General features: G+C 33.7%; 1 protein-coding gene across 5 annotated transcripts in view; it reads left to right on the top strand.

Moving 5' to 3' along the window:
• Nucleotides 1-18,151, top strand: part of RBM41 (RNA binding motif protein 41) — a 63,733-nt gene extending 45,582 nt beyond the window's left edge. For 4 of the 5 annotated variants that reach the window (XM_053891293.1, XM_019435672.2, XM_019435667.2 and 1 more), the window contains 2 exons: nt 11,068-11,215; nt 12,801-18,151. In XM_053891293.1, the coding sequence (XP_053747268.1) occupies nt 11,068-11,215; nt 12,801-12,967 (315 nt within the window). In that variant the 3' untranslated portion in view covers nt 12,968-18,151. The remainder of the gene's footprint in view (nt 1-11,067; nt 11,216-12,800) is intronic. The other variant, XM_053891291.1, reaches the window with a different exon arrangement.
• Nucleotides 18,152-19,065: the final 914 nt, after the last annotated feature.

The raw sequence follows: 19,065 nt of genomic DNA on the forward strand, positions 1-19,065 counted from the left end.
TTGCAAGACTTAACACTGTTAAGTCAGTTGTACCCAAATTGATATGTAGATTCCACACAATCCCAACAAAATCCTGGCAAGCTATTTTGTAGATATAGACCAACTGATTATAAGTTTATGTGGAAAGACAAAAGACCCAGAATATCCAACATAATACTGAAGAAGAGCAAAGTTGGAGGACTAATACTATCCATGTTTGAGATTTACTATAATCAAAAAGGGTGGTGTTGGTGAAAAAAAGACATAGATCAATTGAGCAGAATAGAGACTCCAGAAATAGACTCACACAAATATAATGAACTAATCTTTGACAAGGGAGCAAAGGCAGTTCAATGAAGAAAGGGTAGTCTTTTCAACAAATTATGCTAAAACAACAAACTGGTTATCTACATGCAAAATAGGAATCTAAACACAGGTCTCAAAATAAGATCTCAAAAATGAGGTCTCAAAAAATGACCTCAAAATAGGTCATAGATCTAAATGTAAAGCACAGTACTGTAACACTTATAAAAGAAAATAGGAGAAAATCTAAATGCCCTTGTGTTTGGTGATGCATCTATAGACACAACACCAAAAGCATAATTTGTGAAAGAAAAAAATTGATAAATCAAACTTTATTAAATTTATAAACTTCTGTTTTGTGAAAGACACTTTTAAGAAAATCAAAAGGCAAGCCACAGACTAGAAGAAAATATTTGTAAAACATTTCTAATAAAGGACTTTCATCCAAAATACAAAGACATGTCTTTGAGACACTTTGTCTTTTTCACAAAGACATGGAACTCAACGGTAGTGAAACAAACAACCCAATTAAAAAATGGGCAAAATGTAAGAACAGTCACCTCACCAAAGAAGTTATATACATGTCAAATTAGCATATGAAAAGCAGCTCATCATCGCTGTCATCAGGGAATTGCAAAATAAAACAACAGTGAGATGCCATTACACACCTATTAGAATGGCTAAAATTCACAATAAAACTGACAATACTAAATGCTATTGAGGATGATGAGCAACAGGAACTCCTACTCATTGCTGGCGAGAATAGAAAATGTTACGACTTCTTTGAAGTCAGTTCAGTCTCACAAAGCTAAACATTGTTTTACCGTATAATCCAGTAATTATGCTGTTATTTACCCAATTGATTTGAAAACCTACATTTATACAAAAACCAGCATGTGAATGTTTATCAGTTTTACTCATAATTGCCAAAAACTGGAAGCAATTAGAATGTCCTTCAGTAGATGAATGGATACTTTCACCTGTGCTGCATCTATACAGTGGGATATAATTCATCAATTAAGAGAACTGAGCTGACAAGCCACAGAAAGGCACAGAGGAACTATAAATATATTAATAAGTGAAAGCCAGTATTAAAAGACTATATACTGTATGATTCCAATTATGTGACATTCCAGAAAACACCAAAATGTAGAGATAGTAAATGACCAATGGTTGCCAGGAGTTCAGGGGGTTGGAGAAGAGAGAAATAGGGGAAGCACAGCATTTTTAAGGCAGTAAAGTTATTCTATAAGATAATGTAACGGTGGCTGCAAGATATGCATTTGTCAAAGCCCATAAAACTGTACAGCATGAAGAGTGACCCTTAATGTATACAAATATTAAAAAATCATTTGAGAGGTTGGGGAACCCCGGGAAAGAATGAAGACTATGACAAGACAATCTTACAGATACATGAAGCAACCTCAATGAAGGTATGTGGGTGAAAGATGCTGACTTAAGTATCTTTGGAAATGTGTGGAGTCCAGAAGACTAAAAACAGAAGTCACTGTACCCTAGTTAATAAGGTTGCACATAATCACTGTACCCTAGTTAATAAGGTTGTGTCACATGAGGGTACTGGTTAACAATCCTGATACTGATACACATGTATAATGAAATGGAGCAATTAAGTAAATGGATGGCAGGTGGTGGGAGCCAAGTTTCTCACTGGTAGAATTCACAGACAAGCAAAGAAAAGAAGCTAGAATGATCCATATAATGGTTTAGAGTTGGAGACAGCAGCATGAAATCATGTTTAGCTTAGTATAGATATAGATGATTATATATAAAATATTTATAGATATGTATATATACACAGGTTAGTATAAGCATAATTTTTTCTCCGTCAGCTGAGAGGGTCTAAATGAAGTGATACTCCAGTGGCAACAAGCATGTTCAGTACCCAAATCTTAGTTTGTAATACCATTCTCTTGTAAAAGGAACCAGGACTCCTTAGAGATATGACTGATTCTAGTAGTGGGGCAGGAAATGTACAAGATGAGCCTTGAACATTTTGTAGTGACAGAAAGTAAGAAAGTGCTGAAAACAACAACATAAAAACATTGTTGGGAATATGCCAAAGGAGCACAAGAGCCAACTGAAAGAGTTTCCAGTGACCAAAGCTGGAACAACTTGTGCAACAAACTAGGTGAATTAATATTGGATTATAACCTAAAGTATAGGATAAATAGCTATGACTGCATACTGATAATAAAATGATTGGGTAAATCAAATAACTGGGGGAGATAAGATAAATATCCCACACAGAAGAATTTTAAATAATTTACATAGATGCTCCATCTCAAACTGGGGGAGCATAACTTTCCACTTCTTAGTTTTGAGGTATTGAGTGACTTATTTCCAAAGAGTACAGTATGGAAAGGCAAGAAAAAAAGACTAATATTGCAGCATAGAAACCTAACAAACACTGCCTCAGCCAGTTGTTCAAGGTCAACATCAACAGTCATTAATCACGATGATAGTATCCATACTTGATATGATATGTTCAAAATTGAACTTTCCTCTCTGGTCTTCCTTCTCATAATCCATAACCCCAATCTAACATGAGAAAAACACACACACAAAAAAAAAATTCTAGTAGTGGGCCGTCCTACAAAATACCTGACCAGGATTCCTCAAAACTGTCAAGATCATTAAAAACAAGAAGTCTGAGAAACTGCCACAACCAAGAGGAGCCTAAAAACACATGAAAACTAAATGTACTGTGGTAACCTGGATGGAATCCTGAAACAAGAAAAGGATATTAGGGAAAAACTTAGGAAATCTAAATAAACTATGGCCTTTGGTTAATAATAAGGTATCAATATTCATTCATTCATTTTAACAAATGCACCATAGCAATGTAAGATGTTAATTATAGGGGAGACTGGGTGTGGGGTATGTGGGAACTCTTTGTACTACCTTCTCAGTTTTTCTGTAAATCTAAAACTGTTCTAAAAAATAATCTACTTTTTTAAAATTTAAAACAGATACCTGCATAAAAATGCATACAGTTTTATACTATTTATATAAAGTTCAAAACATGCAAAACAGCACTGTATATTGCAGAGGGATGCCAGGAAGTTTCATCCTGTACTATCACTTGGAGTATCTGTTTTTCTGTTTCACAGAAATGGTAATCTTGTTTTTGAGCCTAGCTGTATCTTTGTGTGTGTGTGTGTGTGTGTGTGTGTGTGTGTGTGTGCGCGCGCGCGCACGTGTTTGTGTGTGTGTGTGTGTGAATATATATGTATGTTGGTGATACGTACATACATACATACCTGTGTGTGTGAATATATATGTATGTTGGTGATATGTTCATACATATCTGTGTGTGTGTGTGTGTGTGTGTGTGTGTGTGTGTGTGTGTGTGTGTGTTTGGAGCAGAGAAGATGCATCCAAGCAAGAAGTGACCAAGCCACGTCTACCAGAAGTCATCTTGATTTTTAAAAAATGTTCATATCAAAGGGAGCCATCTTAGTATGGATCTTTCCTACTTGGTGAGAAACTTGCAGTATGTTTCACATACTCCTTTCTATGGTTATTTAATTTGATGATGCTTTTATGATAAGTATTTCAGAGCCAAAACTCTAGATCACCTGAAATTACTTAAGTGAATCACAAGTCAGTCAATCTGTGCCTTTGCCTTTAAGATACAAGTGTAGTTAAATCTAAATATGCAATATCCAGCTTCTAAAGTCTTTGAGACATAAAGAGACTCTTATTATACAACGTTTAATATATTTATTTGTGTTTTAGTGGTTAACTCATTTAAGTGGGCTCTATTTTCTAGCTCTTTGCTTATGCCGCTTTTCTCTGAATTCTTCTCAAGTTCCATTAAACTGTAAATGTTATAGTTTATTCTAGCTAACATATAGAGATTTTTTTCTTCCATCTTTTCTTATTGTAGTAAAACACATGTAACTTGAGATCTACCCTGTTAACAATAATGTAACTTGAGATCTACCCTCTTAACAATATTTTAAATATACGTTACAGTGTTGTTAACTATAGGCACAATGTTGTCCAGCACATCTCTAGAACTTTTCATCCTGCATGACTGAACTTCATAAGTATTGAATAGCAACTCCCCATTTCCCTCTCCCTTTAGCCCCTGACAACCACCATTCTCCTTTTGCTGCAATGAGTTTGACTACTATAGATAACCCCATATAAGTGAAATCATGTAGTATTTGTCCTTCTGTGACTGGCTTATTTCATTTAGCATAATGCACTCAAGATTCATCCATGTTGTAGCATATTGCCAGATTTTCTTCCTTTTTCTGGATGAATGGTATTCCATTGTATGTGTATACCACATCTTCTTTATCCATTCATCCATGATGGATATTGCCACCTCTTGGCTATTGTGAACAGTGTTTCATATGTGTTCAGATATCTCTTTGATATTCTGATTTTAATTCTTTTGGATAAGTATCTGGAAGTGGGATTGCTGGACCATATGGTAGTTCTATTTTTAATTTTTTGTAGCACCTCCATACTGTTCATAGTGGCTGCACCATTTTACATTCTGCCAATAGTGTACAGGAATTCCAATTTGTGTACATCCTTGCCAAATTATTTCCTGTATGTGTTCTTTGAAGAAATGTCTATTTAGGTTTTTTGCCCATTTTTAAAATTTTTTATTCTTTAATGTTTATTTATTTTTGAGAGCGATAGAGTGAGCAGCAGAGGGGCAGAGGGAGAGGGAGAAAGAGAATCCCAAGCAGGCTTCATGCTGTCAGCCCAGATTCCAATGTGGGGCTCAATCTCATGAACCCGTGAGATCATGACCTGACCTGAAAGCAGCAGGAGGCAGTTGCTCAACTGACTGAGCCACCCAGGTGCCCCTTGCACGTTTTTTTTTTTTTAATTGGGTTATCTGTCTTTTTGCTGTTGAGTTGTAAGTGTTCCTTATATATTTTAGGTATTAACTTCTAATAAGATATTTGGTTTATAAATACATTCTTCCATTCTGTTGGTTGCCTGTTCACTTTGCTGATTGTTTCCTTTGCTGTACAGAAGTATTTCAGTCAATGTAGTCCCACTTTATTTTTGCTTTTGCTGCCTGTGCTTCTCATGTAATATTCAGTTGACTGGATTTTGACTGAATTCAGTTGAGTTGACTTTTGTGTGTGGTATAAAATAAGAGTCCAGTTTTGTTATTTTGCATGTGGATACCAACTTTTCCCAGCACCATTTGTTGAGGGAACTATCTTTTCCAAATTATGTATTCTTGCCCCTCTGTTCATCAGTTGACTGCATATGTGTGAGTTTATTTCTGGGTTCTATTCTCTTCCATTGGTCTATATAACTGTCTTTATGCTAGTTTGCTCTTTTGATTACTGTAGATTTATAATATGTTTCAAAATTAAGTGAGAGGCCTCCAGTTTGGTTCTTATTTTTCAAGATTGCTTTGGCTATTTGGGGTCTCTTGTGGTTCCATATGAATTTTAGGATTGTTTTTTTCTATTCCTATAAAAACTATTGGGATTTTGATAGGAATTGCATTAAATCTGTAGATCACTTTAGGTAGTGTGTAAATTTTAACAATATTGTTTTCCAGTCCATGAACATGGGACATTTTTGCATTTGTGTCTTCTTTAATTTTTTTTAGCAATGTTTTGTGGTCTTCAGTGTACTAGTCCTTCATTTCCTTGGCTGTCTTTTTTTAATTGAAGCATGATTGACATTTGAAAAAGCTGTACATATTTATTTTGCATTTTTTTGTCTATTTTTATTTACTTTCTAGTTAGTTAAAATATAGTGTAATACTGTTTTCAGGAGTAAAATTTAGTGATTCATCACTTACAACATCCAGTAAAGCTGTACATATTTAATGTATGAATCTTGATGAGTTTGAAAATAAATGTACACCATGAAACTATCACCATATACAATGCCCTAAACTTAAGCATCACCTCTAGAAATTCCCTTCCTCCTCCTTTGTTTTATCATAACATTTAACATAAGATCTACCCTCTTAATAAATTTTAAGTATCTAATACAGTATTGATAACTATATGCACCATGCTGTACAGTAGATCTATAGGATTTATTCATCTTGCATGAACATCTTTGATGAACATCTCCCCAGTTACGCCTCCTCCCAGCCTCACAGTAAACATGATTCTACTCTGCTTTTATGAGTTTGGCTGTGTTGGATGCCTGATATAAATGGGATCATGTAGTATTTCTTCTGTGTTTGGTTTATTTCCCTTGGAATAGTGTCTTCCAAGTTTATGTTGTAGCAAATGAAAAGATTTTCTTTTTTTAAAAGGCCAAATAATATTCCATTGTATTTATACACATTTTCTTTATCCATTCATCTGTCAGTGGACATTTAGGTTGTTTCCATGTCTTTGCTATTGTAAATAATGCTGCACTGCACAAGGGAATGCAGATAGTTCTTCCAGATCCCAATTCCAGTTCTTTTGGGTATATACCCAGGGGTGGGATTGCAGGATTGCATGTTAGTTCTACTTTTAATTTTTTGAGGAACCTCCGTACTGTTTTCTATAGTGGTTATACTGATTTACATTCCCACCAATAGCATATAAGGCTTAGAATTTCTCCATATCCTCACCAACACTTGCTTTTTGTTGTTGTTGTTATTAATAGCCATCCTAACAGATGTGAAGTGGTATTTCATTGAGGTTTTGATTTGCATTTTCCTGATAGTTAGTAATATTGAGCATCTTTTTATATACCTGTTGGCCATTTGTATGTCATTTTTGAAGAAATGACTATCAGATCTTTTGCCCATTTTAAAAATTGGGTTATTTGGGGTTTTTTTGTTTTGTTTTGTTTTGCTATTGCATTTCAGGAGTCCCTTATATGTTTTAGGTATTAATCCTTTATCAGATATCAGATATACGATCTGCAAATATTTTCTCCTATTCTGTGCCTTGCTTTTTCATTTTGCTGATTTTTTTTTTTTTGCTGCACAGGTTTTTAGTTCTAATCATACTTGTTCATTTTGGCTTTTGTTGTTGCTTGTGCTTTGATGTCATATCCAGGAAGTCATTGCCAACATCATTGTCCAGAAGGTTTTTTCTCTAATTTTTCTTCTAGGAGTTTTTGGAGTTTCAGGTCTTATTTTAAAATATTGAATCCATTTTGGGTTGATTTTTATGTGTGGTGTGAGTTAAGCATCTACTTTAATTCGTTTGCTGTGGGTATCCAGTTTTCTCAATACCATTTATTATGAGACTATCTTTTTACCATTGTGTATTCTTGGCCCCCTTGTCAAAGATCAGTGTACCATAAATACGTGGTTTATTTCTGGGCTCCCTATTCTGTTTTATTGGTCAATATGTTTGTTTTTTATGCCAGTACCATGCTGTTTTGATTACTGTAGTTTGAAATTAGGAAATATGATGCCTCCTGCTTTGTTCTTCTTCCTCAAGATTATTTTGTCTACTTGGGATCTCTTATGATTCCATATGCATTTGAGGATTTTTTTATTTCCATAAAAATTGACATTCGGATTTTGATAAGGATTATATTGAATCAGTAAATCACTTTGGGTAGTATGAACATTTTGATAGTACTTGCAGTCAATGAATATGGGATAGCTTTCCATTTATTTGTGTCTTTTTCAGTTTCTTTCATCAATGTTATGTAGTTTTCTGTGTACAAGTCTTTAAGCTCCATGGTTAAGTTTATTTCTGAGCATTTTATTCTTTTTGATACTATTGTAAATGGGATTGGCTTTTTTTTTTTATTTCATTTTCAGGCAGTTCATTGTTAGGGTGTAAACATTTAGAAGGATTGATACTTTCATTGTTAGTGTAAACATTTAGAAGGATTGATATTAATTCTTCTTTAAGTGTTTGGTAGGATTCACCCATGAAGCCATCTGGTCCTGGGCTTTTCTGTGCTGTGAGGTTTTTGAAGACTGATTCAATCTCATTACTAGTTATAAATCTCGTTAGATTTTCTATTCATGATTTAGTCTTGGTAGGTTATACATTTCTAAGAATTTATCGTTTTCTACGTTATCCAATTTGTTGGCATACAGTTGTTCATAGTAGTCTCTTTAATCCTTTCTTTTTCTGTGGCATCAGTTATAACATCTCCTCTTTTTTTTTTCTGATTTTATTTGAGTCTTCCCTCCTTTTTCCTCTACCTAGCCAAAGGCAGTCAATTTTGTTGCTCTTTTTAAAAAGCCAGCTATTAGTTTAGTTGATTTTTTTCTAGTTTTTCTAATCTCCTTTGTTTATTTCTGCTTTAGTTTTTATTTCTTTCCTTCTACTAACTTTGGACTTAGTTTGCTTCTTTTCCTAGTTCCTTAATTGTAGAGTTGTTTATTTGAAATCTTATTTTATTTTATTAATATATATATATATATATATATATATATTTTTTTTTTTTTTTAAACGTTTATTTGTTTATTTTGAGAGAGAGCACATGAGCAAGGGGAGAGGCAGAAAGAGAGGGAGAAAGAGAATCCCCAAGCAGGCTCCACGCTGTCAGCACAGAGCATGATGTGGGGCTCAAACTCACCAACCGTGAGATCATGACCTGAGGTGAAATCAAGAGCCAGATACTTAACCGACTGAGCCACCCAGGTACCCCTTTATTTTATTTTTTAAGTGGGCTCCACTGCCCAAGGTGGGGCTTGAACTCAAGACCCTGAGATCAAGAGTCACACATTCCACCAACTAAGTCAGCCAGGCATCTCTAAGACTTTTTTTGTTGTTGTTTTTGAGAGAAAGAGAGAGAGAGAACACGTGAGCATGAGCAAGGGAGGGACAGAGGGAGAAGGAGAGATAATCTTAAGCACAGAACCCGAGCTAGGGCTAAATCTCACGACCATGAGATCATGACCTGAGCCAGAATCAAGAGTCTGACGCTTAACTGACTGAGCCACCTAGGTGCCCCATGAGATCTTCTTTTTTAATGTAGGCATTTATCACTATGAAATTCCCTCTTAGTTCTGCTCTTGCTGTATCCCATAAATATTGTTATCTTCTGATTTCATTTGTCTCAAGATATTTTATAATTTCCCTTCTGATTTCTTCCTTGACCCATTGTTTGCTTAAAAGTATGACATTTAATTTCCTTCCACATATTTGTGAAATTTCTAGTTTTCCTTCTGCTGTTGGAAGTAAGGTATTGAAATCTCCTAGTATTGTATTGCTGTGTATTTCTCCTTTCACTTCTCACTGCTTCATATATTTAGGTGCTCTGATGTTGGGTGCATATTTATTTATAGTTCTATCTTCTAGGTAAATTAACCCTTTTGTCATTATATAATGCCCATTTTTGTCTCTTGTGACAATTTTGACTTAAAGTCTATTTCATCTGATATACGCATGGCCAACCCTGCTTTCTTTGGTTATCGTTTTTATAGAATATCTTTCTCTATCCTTTCATTTTTAGCTTATATGTGCCCTTAAATATAAAGTGAGTTTCTTGTAGACAGATTATACTTGGATCTTGTTTTTTTTAATCATTCAGCCACTCTTGTGTCTTTGTTTAGGGAGTTTAACATACTTACATGTAAAGTAATTATTTATAAGGACTTACTATCATCATTTATTATTTGTTTTCTGTCTTGTAGCTCTTTTGTCCCTCTTTTCCTCTCTTGATGTCTTCCTTTTTGTTTCATTGATTTTTTTGTACTAATGTATTTTTCCTTTTTTCCTTTTGTTTATCTTTTATAGGTATTTTCTTTAGGGTTACAATGGGGCTTCCTTAAAACATAACAGTCTATTTTAAGCCGATAAGAACTTAAATTTATTTGCTTTCGAGGGCTCTTTTTTGTTTTCTTGAATGTGTGTTTTTTTTTTTATAGCATCCCATTCCTAATAGAATATTGTCTCCTAATAGAATATTCTCTGAGGGTACTAGTGATGTTTTTTTGAAGTTTTCTTCCTTGCATGGTCTGTTTTCTTTTTCATTTGCTTTCATTTCTGTTTGTTTGTTCTGTTCTCTCTTTCACATTAGAGGCTTCCCACAGATACAGTAGATACCAGATCCGGGTAATCTGTGCCTATATATATATATATATATGAGTAGGCGCCAAAAAGCAGATTGGAAGCTCTAAGCACATGAGTGGCCCTTGCTGACTTTTAGCTTCACTTTAAAGTCATCTGGCTGGTCCATTTGTTGGAGAAATTCCCCATCCCAAATCAGTATTTTTTTAATCTTTTCTCTTGGGGCTAATCATATTTAGTGTGCATTATTTCTCTTAATCTTCTTGTGTTCAGATATAGTATTTATACCCTCATCTGTGCCTGACATTCCCCATATTTAGAAAATGAGCTACCAGTATTCACCATGATTGGGGTTTGCCTTTCTCCAGTAGCTAATCTTAGGGGAGGATCTTTCAAGATCTAGTTGGTTTTTAAGCAACTTTCAACCTTCCCACCTTATCTTAATCTCATCCCTTTACCTTCATTTTCAGAGGTACCTGAAGCTTTCAGTTCCTAAACTGTTTGAGGATTCTTAGGTGTAGTTTGGGTTAGTTCCTGGATTTCCCCACTTCTGGTTTAAGATTCAACTTTCTTGAGTACACTTATCTAATTATTTTCCAGCTTCCAGAGTACTGCTGCTATTGCCTCCTTTCCTCATTCTTTCTGACCTCATGGGTTTGTGTTTAAAAAAAAAAAAAAAAAAAAAAAAAGGCCCTATAGTTTTAGAGAGTTTTCTGGAGGGAGTAAAATTAGATGCATGTATTCAATCTGCCATCTTTATCTGAAACTAATTCTTACTACAGTGAAATAGTTGCCTTACCTCCCTTATGTGCTATTTCTGTTGATCCTCGGTTTACATTAGGTGTTATACCTGAAGAACCTTAGCCCTCGGGTGACCGAAAGAGACCTTGTCTCATTGTTCGCTCGGTTCCAGGAGAAAAAAGGACCACCAATTCAATTCCGAATGATGACTGGACGAATGAGGGGGCAAGCTTTTATCACCTTTCCCAGTAAGTAGCTTTATCTGGATAATTAATTGTAGCATCAGTTCATTAGAGACTATTTATACCCTCTCTAATTTAGATATAGCCCTTTGATTTCTTCATATCACATGAGAAGCATATGCTTGAACAAGCACATGGGAAGAAGGAAAGAGAAGTAAGGAAAATATGTTTTCAGTGTTCTTCCACCCTCCTTCCTATGTTTCCTCCACTGACAGTGCATGACCGCCTTATCCCATTGTCCTCAGGTTTCTCCAGTCATAGCACTTCCCTTCTCACTCTATCAAAATGGACCTTCCCTTTGCTGACGATGGTATTTCTAGTTCAGATTATATTACTTATTAATATATTGGTATTCTGGTAGAATACCCTAGTATGCCCTATTCCTTTAGGACTAAGAGATTATATGTTAACATGCTAACTCACTAGTAATTCATAATTAACTGGGGGGTGATGATAAATTCCTTTAACTGTTGTCTCCATCTTACTACTTGATCTCAGTATCATAATTAAAAGAGAACAATAATACAGGAATATCATTTTCTATAGCAGACCAGACTGTCTCTTCTGGTGGAAGCTGGGTAGGAGCTCTACCTTTCATTATCCCTAACTACCATTACTTATAAACAGCCTAGTAATCTATGTATAGGCAAGTGCTTTTACACATAAGCCATACCAAACTCCCCTCTGCTTCTTTTGTACATTCTTAAACTATTTTTCCTATCTTGTTAAGGTTTGTGGATCCTCTACACTAGCGGTTTTCAGTCCTTTTGTGGGAGGACCCCTTTTAAACTTAAAATATTTTTCATTGACCCCAAGCTAATATGATCCATTAATTGAAAAATATATAATAAAATATTTTATAAACTCAGTACTTTAAAGTGTATAGCTGTTTTATAACAGCAGTATAACATTTGAAAATTTGTAGTATATACATATGTGAGACATAAATTGGTTTAGTCTAAAGACATTGCTTGTCTACTTATGATTTCACAGACTCTGGGCAATAATTCCACTTCTAAATTTTCTACATACAGGCTCTGAGACTGTTAAAAACAGTTGAAAGTTGAAAACTCCTGCTATCCTTGCTATACACTGTATACTCACACCTCAAGTACCCATACGCCTATAAGATTTCTTAAACTTATTTATTCCAATGAGGGCCCCCACTCTCCCATCAAAAGAAAAAAGCAAAATGTCCTCAGTACCATGATAACATCTTTTATTTGTGTCGTCCATTTTGAAAATGGTTTCATTATCATAATACCTATAATCTGTTATCTAAGAGGTTTATAGATTATTGGTTATAGCTTAGCCTTCTTTGTCACACTGTCTATATTCTTGTTTCTTTACCTTTATCTTTGTGTTAGGAGACATACAAACATCATTTTAAGTTTTTATTGTCATTCTTAGCCATTAGTTTAATCTTGATGAGTTATACAAATTTGAGATTATGGAAAAGATAATAAAACTAAGAACTATATAGATTTGTAGCCTATATTTAACTCCAAGGCAAAACAACATAAACTAGACTTGGAATAGAATTGAATTACTAAGCCCTATGTAAATTGATGCTTTTTTCTTTCTCTTTTAGATAAGGAGCTAGCACAGCAAGCATTGCATCTAGTAAATGGATATAAACTACATGGGAAAATAATGGTGATAGAATTTGGAAAGAACAAAAAGCAACGGTCAGATCTCCAGGCTGCTTCTCTCATATCATCTGCTACAGATAACACTACAGAAATCAGTGGTAGTTAAAAGATATATAGATGGTGAGTCCCAGGAGGTCTTTCTTGCATCAGAATCTTGGATCTGGGATTTGTGTATAGATAGCAATTTGCTTGGATTTGAAGAAGAGAAACTTAACTGAGGGAGAGAAAAATCTAAGATAATCCCCCTCTGTTTCAGAACAAATTGGTAGGAAACATTTTTTATAATCAAAGACTATATAGGACAGACATGGCAAGTATGAAGTGTAGGGTACAAAGAGTATCATTTTCTCAGGATAAATTACAAAAGATTATTTCCAAGGATTTAAAAAATCTTTATAATTCATCTGGGGTTTAAATATTTGTCCCTAAATATAGCATTCTTTCCAAGGTTGCCTCCTATATGCAGAACTAAAAAACTAATCACATGTTGAAATATTTATTTACTAGAGCTCATTTATCCTTCTTTATATCCACCAGTAAATAAATGACCAAGACCCCAGGCATAAACATCAACAAATGCTGTTGAATAAGAACTGTCAGCAGTGACAATAGGTTGTTTCATAAGTTAGTCCACACATTTAACGAATGCTTCCCCATGAAGTTACCAGTGTCTTCAAAAAGCTATATATTTTTCTAATGAAAGCATTTAGATCAAAATATTAATGTTCTCATAGTCATTAAGCTAGCTACCATTGAGCAATCATTGAATTCAAAGCAATAAACATTGAATCAATATCTAATGTATGTTATGTATTAGGTGTATGAATTTTAGAAGAGGAACATACTAGCAAACAGTACTAAAGGAGGGTGGGAAGAAAGTGTTCTCCAGAAGAGAGTCAGTCATTCCTAAATCCCTCAGTTATTTGTAGTTGCTGGAGAATAGAAAGAATATATGATATAGAGGAAGTAGTACAAACTTTGGAATTGGACTTGTGTTTGAACTTCACAGCCACACTTACCATTTCGTGACCTCGGCAAGTCACTTAATCTGAGCCTCAGTTTTCTCATCTATAAAATGAGGATAATAATACTACTTACCTCACTGGGTTGTAAGGATTAAATGAGATGATATTATTTTAGCTGAAGAACAGGAAGAAAAAAACTGAAGAAAATTTAACAGAGAGTAAGACCATTAAGCAACCCAACATACTTTTAATGAGAGGACAAGAAAAAGAAAAGAGGAAGAAAGAAGCAGAAAACATATTCCAATAAATAATGGCTGTAAATGTCTCACATTTGATGAGAAACATCACCTATACGTCCAAGAATTTCAACAAACCCCAAGTAGGATAAAGAAGAAATCCACAGACCCATCATAACAAAAGTGCTAAAACTCAAAGACAAAGAGAAACTCTGGAAAGTAACATGAGAAAAATGAAGCATCACTTACAAGAGAACCCCAATCAGATTAACTGCTAACTTCTCATCAAAAACAATGGAGATGGCAATGGGATAACATATTCAAAGTGCTCAAAGAAAACACCTGCCAATATAGAACCTATATCTAATAAAGCTGTTTTTGAAAATGAAGATAAAATATAAGCCTTCCCACATCATCAAAAACTGTTGTTGCTGGCAGACCTAACTTATAGGAAATAGTAAAGGAAGTTCTTCAGGCAGAAAGCAGTGACTTTGGATAATAATTTAAATCTGTACATATAGAAAAATAGCATGGGTAAAGGTAATTACATAATTAGGAAGGACAGTCTAAATGCATTTTTCCTTCTCTTAATTGATTTTTAAAACAGTTGTATAAAGCAGTATGTATATAGTTGCATTATTGGGTTTATAACATATAAAAATGCAATATATTTGCCAATAACAGAACTTAGGGTGGAAGCAAAGCTGTATTGGACTATAGAAATGACTCCAGATGGTAACGCCAATCTACAGGAACAAGTGAAGAAAAGAAATAGGAAATAAGAAAGTTAATATAAAAAAATGACAAATATATATTTTCTCTTCTTCCTTCTCTGAGCTTCTTTAAAAGACATAAAATTTCATCAAATAATTATAACAGTGTATTGTTGGATTTATAACATGTAGAAATAATATGTATAACAATAATACCATAAAAAAGTGGGGAAAGGAATAGATTCATGTAGGAGTAAGGTGTTTATATCTCATTGGAATTTAGTTTGTATATATCTGAAGCCAACTGAGTTAAGATTTGTATGGTAAGCGCTAGAGCAACCACTATGTAAATAACTGAAAATACTATTAAAGAAACTTAAATTAGAAAATATTCAATGCCAAAGGATAAATAGAGAAACAAAGACAAACCTCAGAGACATATAAAAAGCAAACAGTAAAATGGCAATCTTAAGTCCACCTATATTAATAATTGCAATAAATATGAATGGATTAAACAATCCAGTTAAAGGCAGAGATTGTCAGACTGGGAAAAACACACAAGATTCACCCCTATGCTATTTGTTGGGGTTACACTTTGGAGATACAAATAGATTGAAGGTTAAACAGAATTATCAGGCAAATGGCAACTATAAGAAAGCTGGAGTGGCTATACTAATACCAGATAAAATAGACTTTAAAACAAAAAATGTCATTAGACACAAAGAGTGACATCTTGTAGTGATAAAAGAGTAGATCCATCAGGAAGAGCAAAATTATATATGCACCTAATAATGGAGCACCAAAATACATGAATCAAAAACTGAACTAAATGAAGGGAGAAATACACAAGTGTACAATAAGAATTGGGGTATTCAGTACTCCATTTTGAATAATAGAACAATTAGATAATAAGCAAGGAAATAGAAGACTTGAACAGTGCCATAATGAACTAGACCTTAAAGTGATCTATAAAACACTACCCAGCAAGAACAGAATGCACATTCTTCTCAAGGGCATATGAAATATCTTCAGGATAGATCATATCGTAGACCATAAAACAAACCTCAGTAAATTTAAGCAGACTGAAATCATGCAAAGTATATCTTCTGACTACATGGAATTGAGTTAGAAACCAATAACAGAAAGTTGGGGAACTTGGAAATATGAAGTAGACACACTTTTAAATGACCAATGGGTCAAGTAAAAAAATCACAAGAGAAATTAAGAAATCCTTTGAGATGAATGAAAATGAAGACACAACATACCAAAATGTGGGATGCACCAAAAGCAATGCTTGGAGAGAAATTTATAAACACAAATGCCTATATTTAACAAGAAAAAATATCACATATAAATAACATATTTTATACCTTGAGACACTGGGAAAAGAGGAGCAAACTAAGAGCAAGCAAAAGGAAGGAATAAAAAAGATTAGATAAATAAGTGACAGAGAATAGAAAAACATTAGAGAAAGTCAATGAAACTAATGGTTAGTTCCAGAAAAAGATCAGCAAACAGCAAAAGTGACAAAATTTTTGCTAGATTGACCAGGGAAAAAAGAAGACTCAAATTACTAGAATCAGAAGTGAAGGAGAGAACATTACTATCAATCTTCTAGAAATAAAAAGTATTATGAAGGAACACTATGAACAATCATATACCAATAAATTAGATAACTTAGATGGAATGGAAAAATTCCTAGAAACACAAACTACTGAAACCAATCAGAAACAAAATCTGAAAATGTCTGTAACAAGTAAAGAGGTTAATTAATAACTTAAAAAAACACAAGGAAAACCCCAGGCTCAAATGGCTTCTCAGATAAATTCTAGCAAACACTGAAGAATTAATACAAATTCCTACATACTCTTTCAAAAAGTATAAGAGGAACATTTCTAATATATGCTATAAACATGGAATAACCCTGAAAACATGCTAAATGAAAGAAGCCAGTCACAAAAGACTGTATAATTATATGATTCCATTTATATGAAGTGTCCGGAATTTGTAAATATATAGAGACAGAAAGTGGATTAGTGGTTGCTCAGGGCTAGGGATGATAGCTGAATTGTATGAGGTTTCTTTAGAAGTTGGTTAAATGTCCTAAAATTGATTGTCATAATAATTGTACAACTCTATGAATATACTATAAGTAATGAATTGTATGTATGTGAATTATATCTCAAAGTCACCAAAAAAAAAAGAAATTGGATAAAACCCAACAGTCCATCAATAGGAAAATGAATAAATTATGATACATTCATTTAGTGGAATACTGTACATCCATTAAAATAATGGGGTATATGTATGAATACATTCTGATCTGTTTGGTGTCCAGAATTTTGTACTAATTTAAAAAGCAAGAAATGGTATAATGTGAATGCATTTTTATAAACAAAAGCATTTGTATTTGTATGATATATGTATATACAGGTATTTCTGAATAAATTTAGGAAAAAGCTGGGAAATATACATACCAAACTGTAAAACTTTTAGAAGTGGGATTAGATAGGCTGAAAGGGGACTTTTGCTTTACAAAATTTTTAAAGTGGTGTGATTTGGGGTGATTTTTACTTTTTTTCAGTTATTTTTTTTAATTAAAAAAATTTGTAATACTCTACAAATGTCTTGGCTTCCAGAATATTTGTCAGGCCTGCTCTGAGAATATCATCTAACTGTACTCAGGACAAACTCCTGTTCCTTTTATATACTGCTCACTTAGGATTAACTCTTCAATTTTAGATATAGTTTAAGGGGAAGAAGTAAGTTATCCTGGTATAACCTCTTGCACATATTACCCAGGGACATACTTCTAAGCTGGACTTTTCAGAAGAAACTTATTCCTATTGAGTGGAAAATCTCACCTCTGCCCTTTACTAGACCTACAGATCATTAACAATAGAGGAAAATAAAAATAGAGGATGTCCCTCAACTGGTGCATATACAAACTGTGGTATATCCATACAATGGAATCCTACTCAGCAATAAAAACTATGATGAACTGTCATACATGCAACAACTTGGATGAATCTCAAATGCATTTTGCTAAGTAAAAGAAGCCAATCTCAAAAGGCTACTTACTGTTTGATTCCATTTATATAATATTCTGGAAAAGGCAAAACTATAAGGAAAGAAAACAAATCAGTGGATGTCAGGGGTCAAAACTGGCAGACTGATTACAAAATGGTAACACAAAGAATTTGCTTTAGTAATGGAAGGTTTCTGTATCTTGATTATAAGTTACTTAAGTGTATGCATTTGTCAAAACTCGAATTATATACCAGAAAGGATAAATTTTACCATATGTAAATTTTTAAATAAATGTAATTTTTAATGGAGAGAAGAAACAGTTTCTTAAAGTCATTTTCATAAAGTATTGTTCCTATTCTGTGGTCTTTTGATTACATAGAAGACTTAAAGCCACTTAGCTGCTATTTATTTTCTGCACACAGGTCAGCAGAAATCACCAGTTAAAAACATCTATACATACACACACAAGCCTACCATAAAAAAAATCAAAAGACAAACTAGAAAATAATTTGTCATGCACAAAGAGCTAATTTCCTTAATACAATGTATATAATTTTCTTAGTGTACAAAAGTCAATTCGATAAAAATGTGAGTGAACCAGAAAATTTATAGAAACTGAAATATAAATGAGTAATAAACTAAGAAAAGTGTTCAGAGTAGTAATAAAAGTTTGGACAACGAGCTCCTTTTTTTTAAAATAAAACTTTTTAGACTTACAGAAAAGTCACAAAAATAGCATGAGTTACCATATATCCTTCACCCAGCCTCCCCTAGTGTTAACACTTTATTGTAATCATAGTACAATTCTCAAAAACCAAGAAAATAATATTGACACAGTACTATTGACTAATTTCAGACCTTATTTGATTTTTTCCATTTGTCCCACTAATGTGTTTTTATGATCCAGGTTCAAATCCAGTATCCTACATTGCATTTATTATTGCAGTTATTTTGTAAAATGTCCCTAATTGGGGTTTGTCGGATAATTTCCTGTGATTAGACTCAGGTTATGTGTTTTTGGTAAGAATACGACAGAAGTGATGTACCCTTTTTAGTGCATCATATCAGAAGATAGCTAATGCTGTTATGTCTTAATACTGGTGTTATTAACCTCAATCACTTGGTTAAGGTGTTTGCTATGCTTCACTGTACAGTTACTATTTTCTTCTTTAAAATTAATAAATATCTTATAGGAAGACACATTGAGACCATTCAAATATCCTGTTTCTCTTCATACTTGTGCCCACTAATTTTAGTATT

The sequence above is a fragment of the Panthera pardus genome, unplaced genomic scaffold (genome assembly GCF_024362965.1).
Source record: "Panthera pardus isolate Hobbes unplaced genomic scaffold, ASM2436296v1 HiC_scaffold_27, whole genome shotgun sequence".
Taxonomy (NCBI): domain Eukaryota; kingdom Metazoa; phylum Chordata; class Mammalia; order Carnivora; family Felidae; genus Panthera; species Panthera pardus.